The sequence below is a fragment of the Stegodyphus dumicola genome, chromosome 12, assembly GCF_044657685.1.
Source record: "Stegodyphus dumicola isolate Sdum_Otavi_A_Nest chromosome 12, ASM4465768v1".
Taxonomy (NCBI): Eukaryota; Metazoa; Arthropoda; class Arachnida; order Araneae; family Eresidae; genus Stegodyphus; species Stegodyphus dumicola.
Window position 1 is genome coordinate 30,984,970 of NC_140779.1, and position 22,105 is coordinate 31,007,074.

At 33.9% G+C, this 22,105-nt stretch overlaps 1 protein-coding gene across 1 annotated transcript in view; it reads right to left on the bottom strand.

The window, feature by feature from the left end:
• Nucleotides 1-22,105, bottom strand: part of LOC118193319 (potassium voltage-gated channel protein Shaw-like) — a 538,479-nt gene that overhangs the window by 163,309 nt on the left and 353,065 nt on the right. The window contains exon 3 of the mRNA XM_085827595.1: nt 16,312-17,257. Coding sequence (XP_085683721.1) covers nt 16,312-17,257 — 946 coding nt within the window. The remainder of the gene's footprint in view (nt 1-16,311; nt 17,258-22,105) is intronic.

A 22,105-nucleotide genomic window follows, 5' to 3' on the forward strand; every position in this document is an offset into this window, starting at 1 on the left:
TAACTGTTATGTACATGGTTGCCAGAGTTTGGCAACGTATGGAAATTTGGCGATTTTTGCTGAAGTGGTTGAGATATATGTACCGAATTCCGAAACAAAGAAATACATTCGGTATTAGAATTAAAATCGTATCTACAATTAGGTTTGATGCAAAAGTAATGATTGTTTATACTGAAGACTTAAGAGAAGGAATACAATGATAAATTTGAAGGACTGAATATAGAATCCAGTTAAAGCCAGTAATTCGTCCTCCAGGAAAACTAGCCGGAGCTATCCAAGGTATAGTGAAGGTAGATCTACAAAGAATAGAAAATTTACATACCATTCACAAAGAGAACCAGCTGAAAGAGAAATTGAATGTCCCTTGTTTTAGAAATAGAAGAAAATATGTTAAACCCTAGTGATTCAATAAAGTGATAAAACGAGAAAATTATCCTATGTCAACTGCAGTTAAAATTGTCACTAGAATGTCAAAATCAAAAATATTTTTTGTTTTAGATGCTAATGGTGCTTTTTTGGGCAAATCCAACCTTGACAAAGTAGTAATTTGTGTATATTTAATGCCTCGATTTGCAGATACGAATTTAAAAGACAATTTTGTTTATGGCCGGCTTCAGAAATTTGTCAAAAGAAATTAAAGCAAATAAAACAAGACCTAGAATGAATTGAGTGTATTATATACGTATAATATCTTAATATATGAACCTAACCGAGCAGGAACATAACCTACGACGTACTGGAGAGAACAAAAGAGAATACTCCAGAAAGAGAATTCCAAAAATGAATACTTCAGAGAGCACGAGAAAATAATCTGGAGTTCAAAATAAGGATAAGTGTAAACTAAACGTTAATTGTGTGAATTATATAGAACATAAGTTAAGTGAAGTCTGGTTTAAACCTGATTTCTTTTACGTGGAAGCTGTTGATAAAATGCCACAACCTTAAGGGATGCCACTCTGACGTGTAGGAATGATTAACTACTAACCGGTTTTTAGACTAAGCGGATAGTCTGAAAGCGGTTATTATTTCTGAGGTTTTACTTAAATAACGTTATTGAGTATCACGATAGCTCGTTCTGCTAGGAAATTGCGAGAATAGTAGTACAGTGACTCGAAAAGTTATTTGGTTAAAAGAAACCATCAAACATTTAATAGAGAAAATTCAGTTTCTCTTTCATAACTAAATATATATTCATTAATTTTTCTGTGTCTAACTACCGTACTAAATCTATTATGATGAATAGAATACATAAACGGTGTGTTTAAATATCTTGCATTTAAGTATGAAATTAAGGTAAAAACGTATTGATGTATTAAGTAGTGATGGGCAACTTCGGTACATTCTTGTACCCGGTACGAGAGTAACGGGTACAGACAAGTACTCGGTACAAAATACCTGTTACTCAAGTAACCGTTACTTTGAAAAGTACCGAAAACCGATTTCAAGTACCGAGTACCTAAGTAACGATTTGGAGTACCGAAGTAACGAAATACCGGAGTAACGGTTTGCTGCATCGTAGTACCCTAGTAACGGTTTGCTGTACCGGAGTACCCTAGTAACGGTTTGCTGTACCGGAGTACCCTAGTAACGATTTGGAGTACCTAAGTACCCTAATAACGATTTGGAGTACCAAAGTACCCTAGTAACGATTTGGAGTACCGAAGTACCCTAGTAACGATTTGGAGTACCGAAATACGCAGCTAACGATTTTGCGCACTGAAGGAACTCTGCCACGTCACCACGTGTTTGATTTTATCTGTACGAAGTAAGATTTTGAATATCAGAAAACATGTCAACTACGGAAGTGTCTGAGGAGCAGACCATTCATGGACACAAGGAGCGCATATCACCATTTCGCAAATACAAGCAGATCCTACTGTCCTCGTACCAAAACCGAAGTGAGCTGAACCCTCATCGATCCTCCAGTAACGAATACCGAAATACCGAGAAGAGACGCATATTTTCGTTACAAAGTAACGAATACTGAAAAGCACCCGTTTCGGTACAGAAGTAACGAATACCGAAAAGTACCCGTTTCGGTACAGAAGTAACGAATACCGAAAAGTATCCGTTTCGGTACAAAATTAAGGAATACCGAAAAGTGCCCGTTTCGGTACAGAAGTAACGAATACCGAAAAGTACCCGTTTCGGTACAGAGTAACGAATACCGAAAACTGAACAGAGTAACGAATAACGAATACCGGTACTGAAGTAACGGGTACTTGGATGTACTGATTTTCAGTACCCGTTACAACTAAGTACCCGTTACAAAATACCCGGTTCGGTAGTACCAACTCATCACTAGTATTAAGGTAATAAAAAAAAAGAAAAGGGCAAAAAAAAGAAACTGAAAGAATTCAGATTTTAATGTCGCACCAGAAGATTTGTTAAACTTTTTAATGTTCTCGTTGAGCATTAAGTTTTTTTTTGCTCTTTAACACACTTCTGCTAACACAGCATAACTCAGTCCTGCTAACACATTCTTTTTTTTGCCTTTTTCACTTTATTATTAAACATTACTTTCTTCGCAAATACGCCACATGAAATTTTGCACCAGAATCATGTAATATTTAAAAGCAGCGTAGAATTCCCTACTACGCTGCATTTAGAATTCCCGACAAAGTGTGAAGTGTGGCCATATATTTTTATCCTCGCTATGTTATTTCTTTAAAATTAATACATGGCGGTATCATTTTGTTTATAATCATCATTTTATTTGAAAAGTGATACAGACAAATAAAGTGAGGAGAGAGACCAAAACCACCATTGGTGAATCAAAATCGCAGACCTTTCTTATAAAATGCGTTCAAGAAGGATTTTAGACTTGGAAAACATAAAATTTGCCGCCTAACCAGGATAGTAGTTAGGGACGCTGACTGACATATCGAAGGGCCTGGTTTGAATACCAGAGAAGGCATGGATGTTTATAAATGTACAGTGTCCTTGCACAATGGGAACACTCAAAATATTCAGCGAGCCGAAAGTCCTCTCAAGAATTTGATGGTAGGGGAAAAGGGGCACGTCCTCCCGGGGTGCTTTTCATCCAAATTCGGGATTCATCCAAATTGATTCAAAAAATATTCGGCGAGCCGAAAGTCCTCTCAAGAATTTGATGGTAGGGGAAAAGAGGCACGTCCTCCCGGGGTGCTTTTCATCCAAATTCGGGATTCATCCAAATTGATTCAAAAAATATTCGGCGAGCCGAAAGTCCTCTCAAGAATTTGATGGTGGGGGAAAAGAGGCACGTCCTCCCGGGGTGCTTTTCATCCAAATTCGGGATTCATCCAAATTGATTCAAAAAATATTCGGCGAGCCGAAAGTCCTCTCAAGAATTTGATGGTAGGGGAAAAGGGGCACGTCCTCCCGGGGTGCTCTTCATCCAAATTCGGGGCGGAATTGACCACAGTAGTACTATCATTTGTGTGGTGCTCAAAGCTCTCGCCAACGATAGGCTCAATCTTGCACTCTTTGCTACGATGAATTTCGTGGGCTTCTTCTGGTGTTACTGTCACACAAGCGAGATAAGTCACAACAACAAATATAAAATTTCAGGAACTACTTTGTTTAGCACGAGTCGAAAAAAAATTGTCATTTCCTTTGAAGTGGGGAAAAAAAATAAATAAATAAATACAAAATGTGAAATGTTTCAGATTTTAAATTACGTCCAAAGTGGCGTTTTTTAACGTTTTGTGTATTACCTTTATTTATTAAATATCATGTTCTTTGCACTTAAACCTTAAAATTGATTTCAATAGCAATGTCGCAAAATAATTTTAAAATGAGCACATATCTTTAGAATTTCCGATGCACAGTTCGACGCGCTGGAGATAAAAAAGTTCCCCCCCCCCCGTAGAGTGTTGCCATTGCTCGCTTTTAAATCGTTGAGTTTGTTACTAAAAAATTCGTTAAAGGTTTACAAAATATGAAATCGTTAATAAAACAAATTCCAAATTTCAAATTTGGGATTTCAGAAGCCCATATTCGCAGTAGGATTACGTCATACTAAATTGGATGGCTCTAGATACCGTTGTTTTATCACAATGCAAGAAATATACCTACATTTCTGCAGATTTTTCTTCCTGTTGACTAGAATATAAGTAAAAATATTATATATCGCGTTGAAAGTCAAATGTTAGCAGTTATTTAATTTGGTATCATATTGCTGAATTTCAAGTAGTTGAAATTAAAAATAGTATTTCTGTCATCTTTTATAATTTCGGCTTGTGAAGTTCATTTATAATTCAAATTAATTTATAACGAAATCATTTGCAACAATGAAATTTGAACTGATTTATTACGGTTATTATAGAATCATATAATTAAAAATATCACATCTAATAGAGAAGTACTACTCGTATATTGCAAAAACTTGCATTAGTTTCTCGAAAATATAAGCCCGGTTTGGTTTTGGTTTATTTGATTCCAGAAAAACGCGCTGGGCCTATGTGCCTTAAGGAGACAGATGGCTTCGTGGAGGACTTTCTAAAGGAAACTGGCTCGTACACGTTACACGTGAAAACGCCCATGAAGCTAGCTCGTTCTCTGGGATTCAAACCCCAGGCCGAACTATCAGTGTTCAGCAACTTCTACCGTTTGGCCACCTTGTTTAGAAGGTTGTAGAAAATATAAAGAGAGGAAATGCCAGTTATAACTTTAGCTCTCATTTAATCTTTTTGTGTGAAAGTAATCTAATATTGCATTTCTGTTATAGATTTTGATTTTTCAAGCGAAGAAATTGAACAATTTTTAATTAGTGCCATATATAATTTAAATTCGTCTCGTAATGCATTTAATTATTTCTTGACGTTCCACTAAAGAGTTTGATTTGTTTGAATGTGGCAAAGCACATGAGGACTATTTACTTAAGAGAAGTGTACATAGCCGTTCGCTAAAGAGAAACTTTTGTAGCAGATCCTTTTCAAAACTTTTGCACCATTACCTTAACACGTTGTTATCAAGCACGTGACTTAGTCAGTTTTCTATGTGTGGCCATTCTGCAAAATTTTTAATTTATATTTTAATAATAAAGATAAATGAAAAAATAAATGGACTTTTAAATTTGTATTTTTTAATACATTAAACACGGAGAATAATTATAATAAAGAGAAATGAAAAAATAAACGGACTTATTAATTTAAATTTGTATTTTTTAATACTGTGTGTAATTGATATAATTTAAAAATACATTACATTTGTATTGTGTTCAATTGATAAATTTTAAAATGACTTACAGCATTATTTTAACTAATACAAAAATGTTTCGAATGTTCTACACTAAACAATGGATACGGAATCGTTTTGTTTAGATTTGTAATATTCTTTACAGGTATGCTTGTATTTCTGCTTGGTTTTCTGCAATAATATATTAACAATGGCTAAAATTCATGCTTTGTTAGCTTGAATTTTCATGTAAGAGGTTCAGTTTATCTCGAGTTATAAGGTATTTCTCCCGCCTTCTTTGCACGCCTTCGTCGTGTGGTGGTCTGCACGCTGGGTGCGTATTCCAGAGGTCCGCGGTTCGATTCCCGGCGAAGACGTTACTCATTTTTCGCTTCTTCTGCTTCCAAAATACCTAATGTCTCTACAGTGACACCCGAACAGGGACGTGTGGTGGATGATGATTTTCCACACCCAGGATTTGGCGATTGGGTTCCCTGAAACCCCAGTCGCCCTTTAAAAGGGGTAGTATATAAGGTATTTCTCCCGCCTTCTTCGCATGCCTTCGTTGTGTGGTGGTCTGCACGTTGATCGTGTATTCCAGAGGTCTGCAGTTCGATTCCCGGCGAAGGCGATGATCATTTTTCTTTTCTCCTACTTCCAAAATACCTAATGTTTCTGTAGAGTGAGAAAGGTTTTCGCGTTCCTTGTCAAGAGCAAATTATTGAGCTTACTAATTCAGTCTAATATAACACAGCGGAGATTAGAACCATTTGTTATTGACGAAATGCAGTGAACAAACAAATAAAAATAATGAAGAAAGAAAAAAAAATCTGAGAGCTTTCAAATTTTACATTATGCCGATAGGAGCGTTTTATGAACGTTTTTCTGTAATACCTTTATTTATTAAATATCATGTTCTTAGCACTTAAACCATAAAATTGAGTTCAATAGCAATGTCGCAAAATAATTTTAACATGAGCCATATCTTTAGAATTTCCCATGCACAGTTCGACGCGCTGGAGACAAAAGTTCCCTCCCCCATTAGAGTGTTGCCATTGCTCGCTTTTAAATCGTTGAGTTTGTTACTAAAAAATTCGTTAAAGTTTTACAAAATATGAAATCGTTAATAAAACAAATTTCAAATTTCAAATTTGGGATTTCAGATGCCCATATTCGCAGTAGGATTACGTCATTCAAATTCGGATGGCACTAGATACCGTTGTTTTATCACAATGCAAGAAATATACCTACATTTCTGCAGATTTTTCATTATTTAATTTCTTCAAATATAATGCAGGACTCTAACATTTTGTGGCAACACTTTGAAAAGTGAAGCGACATTTATAGAAGTCCAACGAAAAATGCCAAAATGAAAGTAATAGTTCTTCAGGACTCAAATCTCTTTTGACTTAAAAAAAAAAAAAAAAAAAAATACAAAATCTGAAATGTTTCGGATTTTAAATTACGTCCAAAGGGGCGTTTTTTAACATTTTGTGTGTTACCTTTCTTTATTAAATATCATGTTCCTCGCACTTAAACCATAAGATCCAGTGCAACAGCAATATCGCAAAATAGTTTTAAAACGAGCATATCTTTAGAATTTCCGATACAGAGACTCACGCGCTGGAGATAAAAATGTTTTTTCTGCACAACGTTGCCATTGCTCGCTTTGAAATCCTTGAGTTTGTTAATCAAAAATTCGTCAAAGTTTTAAAAAATAGGAAATCGATCATAAAACAAATTTCAAATTTCAAATTGGGTCTTCCACATGCTCATATTCGTTGGAGGATTACGTTATTCAAAATTCGATGACTCTATGTACCGTTGTTTTATCACAATACGAGAAATATACATACATTTATGCAGATTTTTCATTATTTAATTTCTTCAAATATAATGCAGGACTCTAACATTTTGTGGCAACAGTTTGAAAAGTGAACCGACATTTATGAGTCCGACGCAAAATGCCAAAACGAAACTAATAGTCCTTCGGGATTCAAATCCCTTTGGACTAAAAAAAAAATTGCGGGTTTTCTTTGCAATTGTACATCTGAGAAAAAAAAAGTAGGTGAACTATTTTGTTGTATGCATATACTTTTCATAATGTAATTTCGAATAACCGTAAAAAATGTATCTACGTTCTCATCGTGAATTTTGATGAAATTTTTCAAAAAACTTTTTATCACTGTATTTCAAAGCTTATACGCTTACTTTCCCAAAACTATATTAGTTTTGTCTTTCCGGTGATTAGAAGCAAAGTAATTACTGTTCCTTTTCAACGCCGAAGTTGCTGTTCAAAACGCCTGAAGTTGTGCCTCTAAGAGACGCAAATTTCTTTAAATAGTACATTTTAAACCGGAAATCTTTCCTTTGAACACTTTTGAGAATGTTAAAAGGGTGAATTTCGAAACTTTCTATATATTATTAAATGCTCAGGAACAAAATTAGTTCCACAATTTCAGTTTGATATTTGAGAGCATTAGTTTTTTCATTCTGCTTGTGTTTACAATTCTAAGCGTTTAGTGTACTTGCTATTATTGTGTATTTACTTTATTTCTGCCTATTTGTTTAGCATTTTGATAAAAAAATTTCGTTTACTAAATATGCCGTCTGTTATTATAGCGGCATTTTTTCACTTCCGCTTTTCAAAAATACTCCTAATGCATATACAGTGTTTGAAGGGAGATGACAGCTTACTCAAATTTCAGAAATATACTACTTTTAAAGAAGATTATCAAGATGAAATTAAAGGTTTACAAACAGTATTATAAATGTTATAAAAGCTGTCTGCATGGAGCTTTTTTATGACGAATTGGCAAAGAGGTATTTGTTCGGAAAACTTAAAACACTAAAGATAGTTTTAATAAAGTATTATAGAGGTTAATGTATTATGCATTAATGTATTGTATTAATACCTAAAGAAGTGTTTTTCAATTAACAACATTGTGTTTGGACTCTTATGTAGAAGTAATGCAATTTAATTGCGTATTAAAGGTATGTTTGAAATGTATTAATACCTCAAGAAGTGTTTTTCAATTAACAACATTGCGTTTTGGCTCCTATGCAGAAGTAATGCAATTTAATTATGATTAAGGGTATGATTAAAATACTAGAGAAACCTAATATGAAATTTGCACAATATAGTGCCAAAGGACATAATTGCGTTGATAAAACGTAGATTGGTGTCTTAAAACGACATTCTTTAGTTTCTGTAAAAATTACGAGAAAAAAAATTAAGAACGAAAAGGAAGAAAAACCTTCTAAAATAGAGTTAAAAGAAGGTGGAACTTGCGAAACAGAACACTTTTTAAGAAATGTACTTGTATTAGTGTCTATATTTATTCGAAGAATATGAAAAGGAGTTTGGATATTTTCGACATTCTGCACAATATCCTTATGTTGTTGTTATTGCTTATACTCACTTGTGTGACGTAGTCAGCTCAAGCCCCCAGAATTCCCCGCGGCAAAGGAGCGTAAGTTTGCTCCCGTCCTTGTCAACAGCCTTGAGCACCTAACAAGTGGCAATGTGATTTGGCTCAATGCCGTCCCCAATTTTGATGGAGAGTATCCCCGGGGTGGGGACAAATCTGAGGGTCTCCCACCCCTCCCTTCCACCAAACCACATGAGAGGACTTTCGCCTCGCCGCATATTTAGAGTGCCGCCACGCCGCACCGACACATTTACAACCATTCATTTACAAACATCCATACCATTTCCGAGATTCGAACCCGGGTGCGTCGGCACCGCAGTCAGTGACGCTAACCACTATACCGATTGGGCGGCTCAACATCATTGAGATCGTCTAATGTATTCTGGAATATTAACCTGCAAAAAATTTCTTTTTCGCGCATTATTAAGTGAAATAGTCATTAATTTTCAGAAGAATGATTAAAATGACATAATGATCAAATAAGATCCTTATAAGTCATTTCTACAAAGTCATTTCTACTAAGTCATTGCAATACTGGTTCCCAAAAGATGTTCTGTTTCACTGCCTTACCAAGTACACCTGTATAAATCTTCACGTCAGTTTTCATCAGAAATATGTATTACGGAAAATGACGCAATAAAAATTCGGTGTCTGTTATTGACTAAAAGCATTATTCAATGCGGAAAAAGGAGAAATACTTTTCGTTGCATTTTCAACGAAGAAATCGTGCATTATGTCCGTTATACGGGTGTTTCTGATAGCCTCGAATGCTTTCAAATCTAAGTAACAAAGTTTTCACAAATAAATAACAATATTATGAATGGAAGTCTAGCTATTAATATACAGAGCATTACGAAATAGGCCCAACGAGCTAACGAAGTGTCGATGAATTCGGCTTCGGTTATATAAATGATACTGTTTCGAAGTTATAAATGATACATTTCCATTATAAAATAGAGGCTACCGCCTCATTTTGTACTATTTGTTTAATTTCTGTAATAAGATCTGAAGACATATATAACATATTTCTTTTACAATCTTCTACAATATATCTTTGAGATTAAACAGAACAGATTTATAAATTTTCCATATCCTGTGTCTTCCTCTATCTCTTTTTTATCTGGAAACGTATAATGAAAATTCCCGAAATCCCGCTATACATCAAATTGATAGGCCATTAATTCCGAGTTCACGAAGACAGTTCTTAATATATCCTCCCTGAATAATTAACCTTACTTCGTGGAACATCTTGTTGAGTCGACACTCATTTTCACTAGTTCACTTCACTTCGATTAAGAATGGGAGTTGATAAGTTCGTGACTTCAACCGTCACCTGTCGCATTAAGCAAGGCAGTTATTGCCATATATGTATGCATGTGTCTTTTTTCCTTACCGCTGTAAAAGAAGAAAAAAAAAATTTAATCATTGTCGCAATAGGAATCATGATTAAAATTTCACCTTGGAGCTAATGGAGACTTATCGCTATATCGCTTAATGAGAAAGAAGAATGGAATTTTTGATTTTGTCATTTAAAGACGTCTTGAAGACAGGTTAAAAGAATAGCGATTTTTTTTCTTTTTTATATTATGCTAGTACGTATAAATTAAAAAATAATCCAGAAGAATTATGAGTAGATAAAGATGATGAATTTCCCTAATACTTTCAAGTTTGATAAAAATGTGATCTTAAATGACTATCATTATTGGGAAACGTATAAGATATTCTTAGCTAGAAGATACGATTGGACATATACGTATTGCTGACATTTTGAATTAGTTTTAGTTCCGCGTAATTAGTAACAGACTCTTTTGAAAGATACAGTTTTTACGAGAAATACAGTAGTTAAATATTAAGGGAAGTAATCTTTCTAAGGAAATTGGATCCTATGCACGTTATATATGGGGAGAACCACGAAAACACCCACACAACCAGCCCCTTTTCTGGGATTCGAACCCTAGATCGAACTACCAGTGGTTACCGGCTTTACCACTCTGCAGCTGATGGCCAGCTTTAAAGACAGAATAGTTACGACTTCTATTCTAAACAAATGTGCCTCCAGTAAATATTAGCGCATCGCCCCCTCCGAAATCATGAAATTCCCACCTGTTTGACAATCCCTGAATTAAATACTAATACATTTTAAATCAAAATTAAATTCCGAATAGTTCAATAATCTGAACCGTGCATTATAAAGTGAATTAATATTAGTTTGGAGTACCTTTGAAATGGTGTTGCCACGCAGTATGAAAACCTTCGGATTTCCACACAAAATTCTTCTGGTTTTTAGGATTTCAAGGTTGGCAACTATGCAATATTATAAGCGCATGTTATTATAACATAATTTATGAATGAGTTATATATATTTTTATTCTAATTCATGCTTCTTATCTTTGAATTATGAGCTTGAAATATAATTTATAGGTTATTCCAGATTACTTATTAATAAAAACTACATGCCTGTCTGCATGTTTTTCGCAGAAACTCTAAAAAGATTTACTTTTGTAGATGTATTAAAATTCTGCTGCAAATTCTATATTATACAGCACTACACTTAAGGAGTATAGAACTGATAGAATATGCTTATTCGAAGCCTCTTAAAATAATTATAATACATACAATATCGTCATATTTATAACAATACAGTGTAATAAAATTTCTTTAATTACAAGTGTTATGAATTTAATCTTCATTTTTAATCAAAATTATGAACTCTAATTATGCCCATATTGGCCAACTAGCTGACTATAATCCTACTACTGAAAACACTTTTGAACGACCACGCATAATTCATTACAATGCTGCATATTAATCTCTCATTTTGATTGCACCTGTATATACTATTGTGCAAGTTTCATACCTTCTTTTAGTACCTTCTTACACGAAGGCAACCCTCCCCTTAAGCAGACAGACCTCGAGTGCATTGCCGTAATTAAATAAATCAAACCAAACCTTGTCTTTTATATTTGTGAACGGAACATTGTCTAACTACAAACGTGTACTAGGAAATGGGAAATAAGAGAATAGCTTCAACTGACGGTGAATTAGTATCAAATAAACTTAATATAATTAAATGAAAGATTTTACTAATCTCATATATCTCTTTCTAGACGTTGTAGAGTCCACCAGCTGCCAAGCGGTAAAATCACTGAACACTGGTAGTTCCGACCTGGATCCAATTCCCCCCCCCCAGGTGAACGGGCTGGCTGCGTGGGCATTTTCCTGGTTTTCCTCATGTTTAACATGTATAAGAGACAGTTCCCCTTAGAAAGTCCTCCACGAAGGCATCCCTTCCCTTAGGAAAATAGCCCTAGAGTGCTTTGTCATGACAAACTAAAGTAACCAAACTAAATCCAAACATGGACGTTGTAGTTTTGTATAATATAAAAGACTGCCAAGGTCGAAACTAAATTCACATCAGAAATGATATACGTTTCGGATAGGAACCTTAACAGCCAATGTTTACTGAAAAATCTTATTAAATTGTATGAGAGAAATGTTCAGATGATCACGAAACTGCATTCCTCTAGAACAGAAACTATATGACTAGGAATTTGGCATACAGAATTCTACGCATTTTCCACTAATTACTTATTAAAAATCATATTTGTAGATCTTTTGGAATGTTTGAATAGATTACATTCTTATCATTAATCTTAAAGGAAACTCGAGATATTTCAGCGTTCCGCTTACGTCCTGCTATTCCTGCTGCTAATTAGATGAAAATTAGCGCAACTTCCATCTAATAATTCATTTCTAAATAATAATGAAGATATTGCAGAAATGGTTCCATTGACTTAGACTGTCGTTGAATATTACAGCTGGATTAATGAATTTGAATCTGCTTTTGGGAGCATTTATTCACAAATATTCTACATGTAATAAAATGTACAATTTATTATTCATTAAAAAGGACAAAATTTGTTTTGGAGATGCAATTCTGTAGCTTCAATTAAAAATGTTTGAAATAGCTTACCTTGAGAATTTTGATTTATTTCATATTTTATAATGATTCACTGAAACAATTCTATTTTATTATCTTCTATATTACAACTATATTTTCTATTACTTAAATTTCATTAATAAAAACCTGGCAACAAGTGATTTACAGGTCTTTGAATTCAGCATTGGAGAAAATGTAGCCAGAGATTTTGAGGTCTTTCACCTTGGGAATTCTTTTGTTATCTATGACACCTCTAAGCAAAGTCGTAGGTTTGAAAATCAACAACAACGGCCTGGAGGAATTATTAGAAGATCATAAGAAAGAACTTTAAGGCGGCTCATACACCTTAAACCCCTCATGAGCTTCGAATTATGTGACTGTTGCAAGAATTGAGATATTTTATTTATTTTAAAAGTAATTACCTCCAATGTTTTACAGCTAACTACATAATATAGCTGCTTTGGAAACTAGTAACCAGAAAGTTTGTGTTGCCAAAAATATTTTTGTAATTTAATCCGCTTTGTGACAAAATGTTTCGTCATTTTTCCACCTTGCGCGCATGATATTTTAAAAATGGCTAACGGTACATACTTGAAATTTGATGGAATTCTTTAATGGGCACTATTTTCTAACTGAACCAACAATCTGATGAATATTTTAATATTAAAAAAATTTATGCACAAAAACATTACAGATTTTTTTAATAAAATACATTTTATAAACTCAACTCCAAATAAAATAAAAATTTAACATGAAATTCTCAGTTTTTTTTAGTTAATGTAGTTTCCAAATGTTATAAAAGCTATATATAACTATGGAAATAAATAATGCAACAAATAATTTTAAACTGTGCGCGGAAGTTGGAAACACGAGGAAAATTTTTGTCACAAAGCGGATTTAATTACAAAAATATTTGTGACAACACAAACGTTCTGATTATGATTTCAGAAAGCAGGTATATTATGTAGTCAGCCATAAAAAGTTGGAAGTAATTACTTTTAAAATAAATAAGTTATCCTAATTCTTGCAACAGTCACATATTCGAAGATCATAAGGGGTTTAAGGTATATGAGCCCCCTTAAGGGAAGGAACTGGAAAACCTTCAGAATCAGTAACAGGGAGGAAAAAATGAGGTTGTAAATGAAATGTTTTCAGAGGAAGACGAGGGAAAAGAAGATGAATCTAATTTTACAAAATGGGGATTTGTCCAAATTCAGATGCAAACTTTCATTTAATGATATTATCCTAATAAAGCAATAGGAAGCTACAGCAAAGCAGTTTCAAAAGCAATACCTTCTCTTACTTTAGAAACATTTTAAGATGCTAGTAATAAAAAATAATATTGGACGAGATTTGAGTAAAAGGAAAGCCCAATTAGCCTCAAGCAGAATCGAGTGCCTCTAAGCGACAAAGGAGAGATAAAAAGATGCCCCCAAAACACAGTTATCTGATGGCTATTATTAGGATGTTAGGATGTTATTGTTAGGAAGAGAGCTTTTCATACTGACAATAACATCTCTTCTTTTCTCTTTATCATCACTTTCCACTCTTTTCGAGAGTGAGGAAAATTATATTAAATTTTTGTCTATTTTATGTGAAGAATATTATGTTTACTCTTCTTTTGTTTCATATTTGATAACTTCATTAGTACGTATTAATGAACATGTGCACCAAGTCTCGTTGTAAATTTAAAAAAAATAATAATCTCTTTTCCAGGAACGAATGTATTCATTTCACATTAATAACATTAATAATTCCTATGGGAAAAATTAACTTTGCCTTACGAACATTTCAGATGATGAACGAGCTTTAGTAAAGAATTAATTTCGTAAACCGAGTTGCACCGTATTCCACAGCTAAATGTTTAACAAAAAAATCGAATTTTAATTTAGTTATTTAATCATATATAAAGGTGACTATTTTTAAATCATTTTAAACAATATTAACCAAAATATAGCTGGATGTTAGATCATGTTAAACTTGAGATCTGAAATGTAAAGAATCAGTTAGGGTACTAGCAATGATAAGTTCAGTTTACGAGTATGCTTGCAACGATAATAATCGGCCACCTGGTAGCAATGATAAGTATCATTTCTGGTTTTATATTCAAGCTTTAATGTATGCCTGAAATATTTTCCCTTCAAGCTTTAAATATTTGCTTCCCAAATGCCGCATGACATTTGTTAAGACGAAACAAAATAAAAAAAAAAGTTGTTTCTACTTTAAGTTTGTTTGTTATTACTTGTCCTATCTCTAAGATATGGATCATTACACACAGTCATAAAAAAGTTAATAGCACTTCCAAATCATTACACAGATATACCGACGTGTATACGACGACGATGACCGATATATATATATATAACCATACTAATTATAGTGTGTGTTTAAACCTCTCACAGATACCGTTAATAAAAGCTAGAGATAAAGAAATCGTTAATAGATTATTATAACTAACTTCCTTCGTGAGAAGAAACGTTAAAACGAATGTGTAGCACACTAGAAATAAACGAAAAGTAAAATAAAAATGGTAAAATCATACAAAATGAGCTAAGAATTTAATATTTTGTTCATTTCTAATACTGCGTTTAGGACAGCATTTGAAATGAATATCCTATAATTTTTAATTTGTCGTTAAATTGCTGCCGAATTCATATGTGTCTTGTTTGTATTCACGAGTTTGCAACAACTTCTTGGATGCAAATATTTCTTTGGAGGATGTTTATGTGAATTATTTCTAAGGAGCTACTTAATTAAAATTTGCTGAAGAGTTTAAAACTTCAGTTCAACATAATTGAAATAACTGAATTACAGGTATTAGCTCACAAATCTATCAGTTTGTTTATTCATGAATAATATTTCAACGCAGAGAAATCTGCAAAGCTGCTGGCTAGAATCTATACCTAGGCAGTCTCAGCCATGGGAGTACACGAATTACGAATCTAGTGGTTCTAAAGTTCCCAGAATGATCATTTATTGATCGGCCCCTGGGTCTGGCAAGTCCTAGAGCTCAAGCGTTTAGTAGCCGGGGGTGGCGTCCCGGGTTCTACTTGGGGGTGGCGCCCCGGGTTTTCTGGGTAATGTCCTTGGGCGAAGGGCAGCCCATGTGACTGCTAAGTAGCAAATGGACGACCAGTGTCGCTCTGGGCCTGTGTTGTCCTAGGTGCGATGGTACCAATCCCTCCAAGGCTCGAGGACAGGATTTGAACCCCAAGGCCTGATTTAGTAGAGGGTGTTGACTCGTTGTTCTATATTGTGTGGTGGAACGAAGAATGCCCAAAAAGTTAGTTAATGATGTAATTCATTTTATATTAGGCAGTAAAATTAGCTTAAAATTTTATAGTAGATAATAATTTCAGAAATCTGGATAACAATAATAAAAATACCTTCTTATACCTAGATGAAGGTAACATTTTGCATGCATTTATTTAAAAGTTATAGCTATTAATATCTGTGTATACACGAAATAAACGTTAAACATAAAATATTATCGGAATTAATACTTAAGTAAGCTGTTAACTAAATTAGCTTTTCAATGAAATAGTAATAAAGAAATTTGTTGCCATGCAGTTATTTACCACAGGAGAAGTACGTTTTCTTAGATATTCACTGTTGTTACTGGCTAGTTTAATGTAAGATGTCTGAACTATATAGTTCTTGAAACATTAATTTATTACCATGGAAAATAAGTAACAACTTAGTCACCTGTAATTATAAAATGCCGGAAACGCATGACGCTGTATAAAAAAAAAAAAAAAAAAAAGAATAAATTTAACTTACCAGTTCTCGTTCCTCCTAAAAAATCCTTTGGTATGTTCTGTTTTAGTGCGTTGATCCGTCGTGCTGGAGGGGGTGCTTCTGTTCTCATAGGCACGTGACTTCTCATCACATGGCCCCTGATCTGTTCGACTGGCATAACGCGCCGTCTCTTCTTAGGCAGTTTGGCCCTGGCTTGCGTGTGTGAATAAAACATTGCGAAGTTGGACACGATGACGGGCACGGGCAGTGATATGGTGAGCACACCCGCCAGTGCGCATAGGGCGCCCACAAACATGCCAGCATAAGTCTTGGGGACCATATCCCCATAGCCGACTGTGGTCATCGTCACCAGAGCCCACCACAGTCCTAAAGGTATGCTATTGAAGTCGTTGGTCGGGTTATACTGTATCCTTTCAGCATAGTAGACGAGCGACGCGAAGATAACAATGCCTAGCACCAGGAAGAATACAAGGAGGATAAGTTCCCCGGCACTAGCCTTGAAGGTTTGGATGAGAATTTTCAGTCCGGCAGAATGCCTGGTCAGCTTGAAAAGCCTCATGATGCGGATGATGCTGAAGAATTCTAGGATATCCGCGTTTTCTAAGTGTGAAGCAAACCTCTGTAGAGCGAGATCAATGTAGAAGGACAAGGTGGCCGTGAAGTCTATAAGGTTGACGGCACCACAAACGAACTCACTTTTTCTGGGACTCGCGATAAAGCGGACCGTTATCTCAAAGGTGAACCAGGCGTTGCAGACGCATTCGATGTAGAAGAAGACGTCGTGCGGGTAAGTGTGCGTCTTGTCCAAAGTCCATGCATGAGTAACCGTTGCATTTGGATTAGAGGAAGGGGGAGAGGTACGTACGGTAACGTTTCGTATTACTGGCACACGCATATTTGGATGCGTCTTCAGGCAGAATGAGAGAATAGAGACGCAGATGAAGAACACGGACATAATGCCTATCACCTGGAATGGAAATGAAAACCATGTATGAGAAAAGTAACAAAAAACATAACACTTTGGTAACACCATCATACAAGTTTCTCGTTGTATAAGAAATTAAATAAGAAAAAAAAAAAAAAATAGAAATTAAGAAAATTCCAGGCAATAGTACTTAAAAAGTAAAACAAATTCTCAAAATTGGATTGATTTTGATTTTCATTTGTGACACATCAATCTGGTTAGAGATAATTCTTAAACAAACGTAGGAAACGATAAGTAAGCGCGATTAAAACAAATTTTCCTAATCGGATTATGCATTGCTCTTTATGCTGCTGAAATATATGTAATGAAGAACATATCTTTTCTAAATCAGGTAGATATTATTTTCTGCTAAAAATTATTTTGTAATAAAAATTATGCATGCCCCTAAAGATACAAAATTTGGCGCATTACGATGTCTCATTATCAACTCATTTTGGAATCTGCCTGTACGTTTTCTAATTTTAAATCCAACTCTTTTCTTTGCCTTACAGTATTGATTTTGAGTCTGTAATTAGGAAGTTTACTTGAGATAGATATCCCTAAAGTTTTTCACCATAATAAATAATTAGTTAAACAGTAAGATTATTTTGAAACATTTTTATTCCTCAGAACTGAAGAATAAATTAAAAACTCGTGTCTAGAAAATTAACAAAATTATGGCATGCAGGCAGAAAAACTGGAGATCAATTAAAAAATTACGCAGAAATCCTAGAATACGAATTATTTTTCTCCATTAATTTTTGAAGCCAAACATTTGTTATTCTATACATCTTTTCAAGTTCATTTCAAGGTTACTCATGCTTTAATGAGTAACAGATAACCTAGTTTATGTTCCGATGTAATTATTACATAAAATAATCAATTTTATGAGTAAATTATTTTCTCAGTTTGAGTAATAGGAATGAGTTTCATGGCTCAAAGGAATGAGTTTTAAAATTTTAGACATAATGGTTCCAAATAAATAACATAAAAAAATGAAACTTTCTGTTCTCTTCAGTTTGATTTTCAAAACTGAGCAATTATTTTTGACAAACTTGTTAGAAAAACTGAGCAAATAAGACAAACGTATTAGTAAAGCAGCAATTTTAATTCCTTGTATGATTTATGAAACTTTCAGTATACTTTTAATTATACATAAAAGCTAGTAAGGCTTCAACCGTGCTTCGATATGCCGTCAGGTTCTAGAAGTTTGTTTATAGCTTAATCCCAAAGACTGTATAAACTGTAAATCTTTACGAAGCTTAATTTTATGAAGTGATATATTGGTTAATGGAAGAGAGTTTCTTAGGTGAGCGAAAATGATTACTAAAGCATAAATTAAAATATTTGGCAAAATAGAACGAAGGTCTTCAAAAACGGAAAAATTGCATATCTATGCAATATGTGGTTGCTATATCAATCAAGTAAAGTAAATTTTGTGATAAAATTTTAGTGTGAAGGAAATCTATAATATTGATTCAAAGTAACCCTAGTCTATACACTAATGAATCACAATTATCATTACAAAATTTTACGGAATGCAGTGATATATTTAAATTCCCAATAAAGTCCTGGGTTATATTTAAAAATATAACGTGGACACCGCATGATTTCCTTATACGGCCTGTTAAATTATACACATTATATTACTAGGCTTCATTTAAACTTATTTCCTCGAACTGCTTAAGAGATATATTTGCAATTCCATCAATTCAATACTACACTCATGTCCGTAAGTTAAGGATAATTCGGAGTCACGCGGAAATCGAACTCTAAAATAAATATATCACCTGTAAATTCACTACACACATCTTCAAGAATCATATGCAAATTTCAGGTAGTAACCAGATGACACCGATGGTACGTCACAATGACGAGAGTGTAAGAGAGTGATATATAAGGAATACAGGCAAAGAAGTAAAATTGTTCGCAGGCGCTTTATAAACATTTCAGTGCAATAACCGAATAGTTAGGGCACAAAGGACACATTTGGATGATTTTTTACGTGGTAGAATAATCGGCCGTCTGGAATGTGGGCGTACCCAACTAGAAGTATCAGACGAACTTGGAATTGCCCAGAGTGTCATCTCCAGGCAACGATTCCAAGATGATGGTAACGTGAGTAGACGTTACAGCACCAAGCTTAATTTTATGAAGAACCGAAACCCCAGAGTTACAACGCCAAATGAGGACTGGTATTTGGCAGTTACTGCCAAAAGAAACAAGCGGAGCACAGCCTCCGACCTGTCTCGTCAGCTCTCTTCAGCCACTGGTACGACAATTTCAAGGCAGACTTTCAAGGCGGACGTATAGGGCAGATTGGTTTATATGCTCGTAGACCTGTCTGATGCGTTCCACTTACTGCAACTCACTGTCGCCTGCGGTTAGCCTGGAGTAGAGAGCAAGCATTACGGACACCGGAACAGTGGGCTTGTGTGATGTTTTCCGACGAGTCCAGGTTTAGCTTGCAGTCTGATTCTCGCCGGACTTTCATATGGAGAGCTTCAGGTACTCGTTACCACCAAGAAAACATCATTGAACGACACCATTACGGTGGTGCAGGAGTGTTCGTTTGGGGTGGAATTATTTGGGTTCCAGAACTGACCTGCATGTTCAAATTGGAACCATGACAAGCCAAATCTATCCCGACGTTATTCTGGAACAACATGTACGTTTGTTTCGGGGCGCCATGGGCGCATAAAGGCATAAAAAAAACTTAACCGGAACTTAAGAATAACATAATTCAATCCCTTTTAAAACAAAAATGCACAGTTTACCAATGTATAAAAATACGAAAACTGATCTCACCGGGTCGGGTAGCAGAGTGACATAAATATATCTTTATATGCGAGTGGTGCTAAACGAAAAAAGGAGGTGCACAACTACATGTTATAGCAGTTCCATATATAAAATTTCAAAGTTCTGAGGCTACTCATTTTTGAGTATTGCGAGATATGTACACAGGTACGTAAATACAGACGTTACGAAAAATAATCTATTCTGAATCCATTTTAAATCCATTTTGCAATCCGTTTTGAAAAAAAGTTCCTTTATTCTGTCCGTATTTACACATGTCACGAAAAACCGTCCTTCAAATGCATTAGAGAGAGGTAAAAATGGATATTTTCGTTGGAATATGATACCCGGCATTTTTTGCGGTTATAGTTAAAATTTTATTTAACGTGATATCAAAATTTTAGCTTTTTTTAAAAATCTCATTCACTCCAATAGTAGCGCTAAATTCGCTATCATAAGATTTTACCTCACGTTAAAAGTTTTTTATAGTTGGAAGTGCATTTTCAAAGACATTTAGAGAATTAATAATCACAGCACATTTTTGATCGTCTTTTGAGTTTAATTTAAAATGCAAAATTATTTCAAATGATACTTTAGTTTAATAATTTACATTTTTTAATGTATTTGGTGCTATAACTGGAAATAAAATAAAACACTTAAATCGACCTTTATAAAATTTATAAACTTTGCTATCCAGATGTAATTAACTTTATTCTTGAAATAACGGCTTTGATATCATTTTGATAATATTTCAGTAACACGTTATTGGTGTTATAAACAGATAAAACTTTTAATGCAATATCCCGGTTTACTAATAGTGTATGAATAAGTCTTTAAAATGTGATCCTGTGATATGAATAAAAGCAAGCGCTTTGAGGTTTAATGGGAAAATACTAGAGTGAAGGAATTATCAATGAAGTTGAGAAGATAATTAGTTTAAACCTCACCCGGTATAACTCGGAAGATAAATGAGTTTATAATTGCGGAAATGTTGATGGCATAATCACTATTAGTGAACTGCAGTCTGTGGTTAACCTATTTAAATGATAAAATCATTGGAAAAGAATAAAATTTCAAAATTTGATTTCTAGATGCAAGATAAGCGCAGAAGAATAGCTCGAGTTTTAAAATTTTGCTCTCTTATTTATCTAAAACGATTGCTGAAATAAAATATTCTAAAATATTTAAACTTAGTAGTTTTAAAAATTCAGCTTTAGGGAATTGAAATTTAAGAATATAAAAATGGGAATAGTGTAAAAATAATAAAAATATGAAATATTTCGAGTTTAAAAAAAAAGCCTCTTAACAATTAGAAACCAAATTTAACAAAAATCCAAAGTTTTCAGCGAAAAAAACGGAGATAAAACATGATATTAGAAATACAAACTTATATTATTATAATATAATTTAAGACATATTAATGGAATAATTACTTATTGCTAAATTTAACTTTTAATTAAGTAATTTTCTTTCTTTTGTACGGTTTATGCTCTAAGAACAAATATATATATATATATATATATATATATAGTAGTAGTAGGTAGGAACATTGCAGCGACCTTGCTCAGATCGCTACATCAGATATTAATAAATTAAAACAGCTTTTTACTATTACAAAAATAGATAAAGCAACTAATAACTTTAGCATTATATGAAAACAATTCTACACTGAGATTATTCATAAAGAACTTCTCAACGCAACTACTTATCAATTAGCCAACCTTACAGAAACATCTATAATAAACAGGATTAAAACTTTTCATAAGAAACTCAATATTACTTTCAATGCAAACTACAACAGATTTACTAATCTTTATGCGATTCCCAAATTCCATAAAACACCATTAAAATTTAGATTTATAGCTAATGGAACTAATAATTACAAGAAAAATATAGACTATTATTTTTTCAATTCAACTTAATAAAACCTGTAAATTTATTTTCAATGATTGTAACACTAATCATAACTATTGCTGGATCATTCATAATAACACTCCTGTCATTAATACCATTCATACCATTAACATCCAAAACATTAACTGCTATGATTTTGAA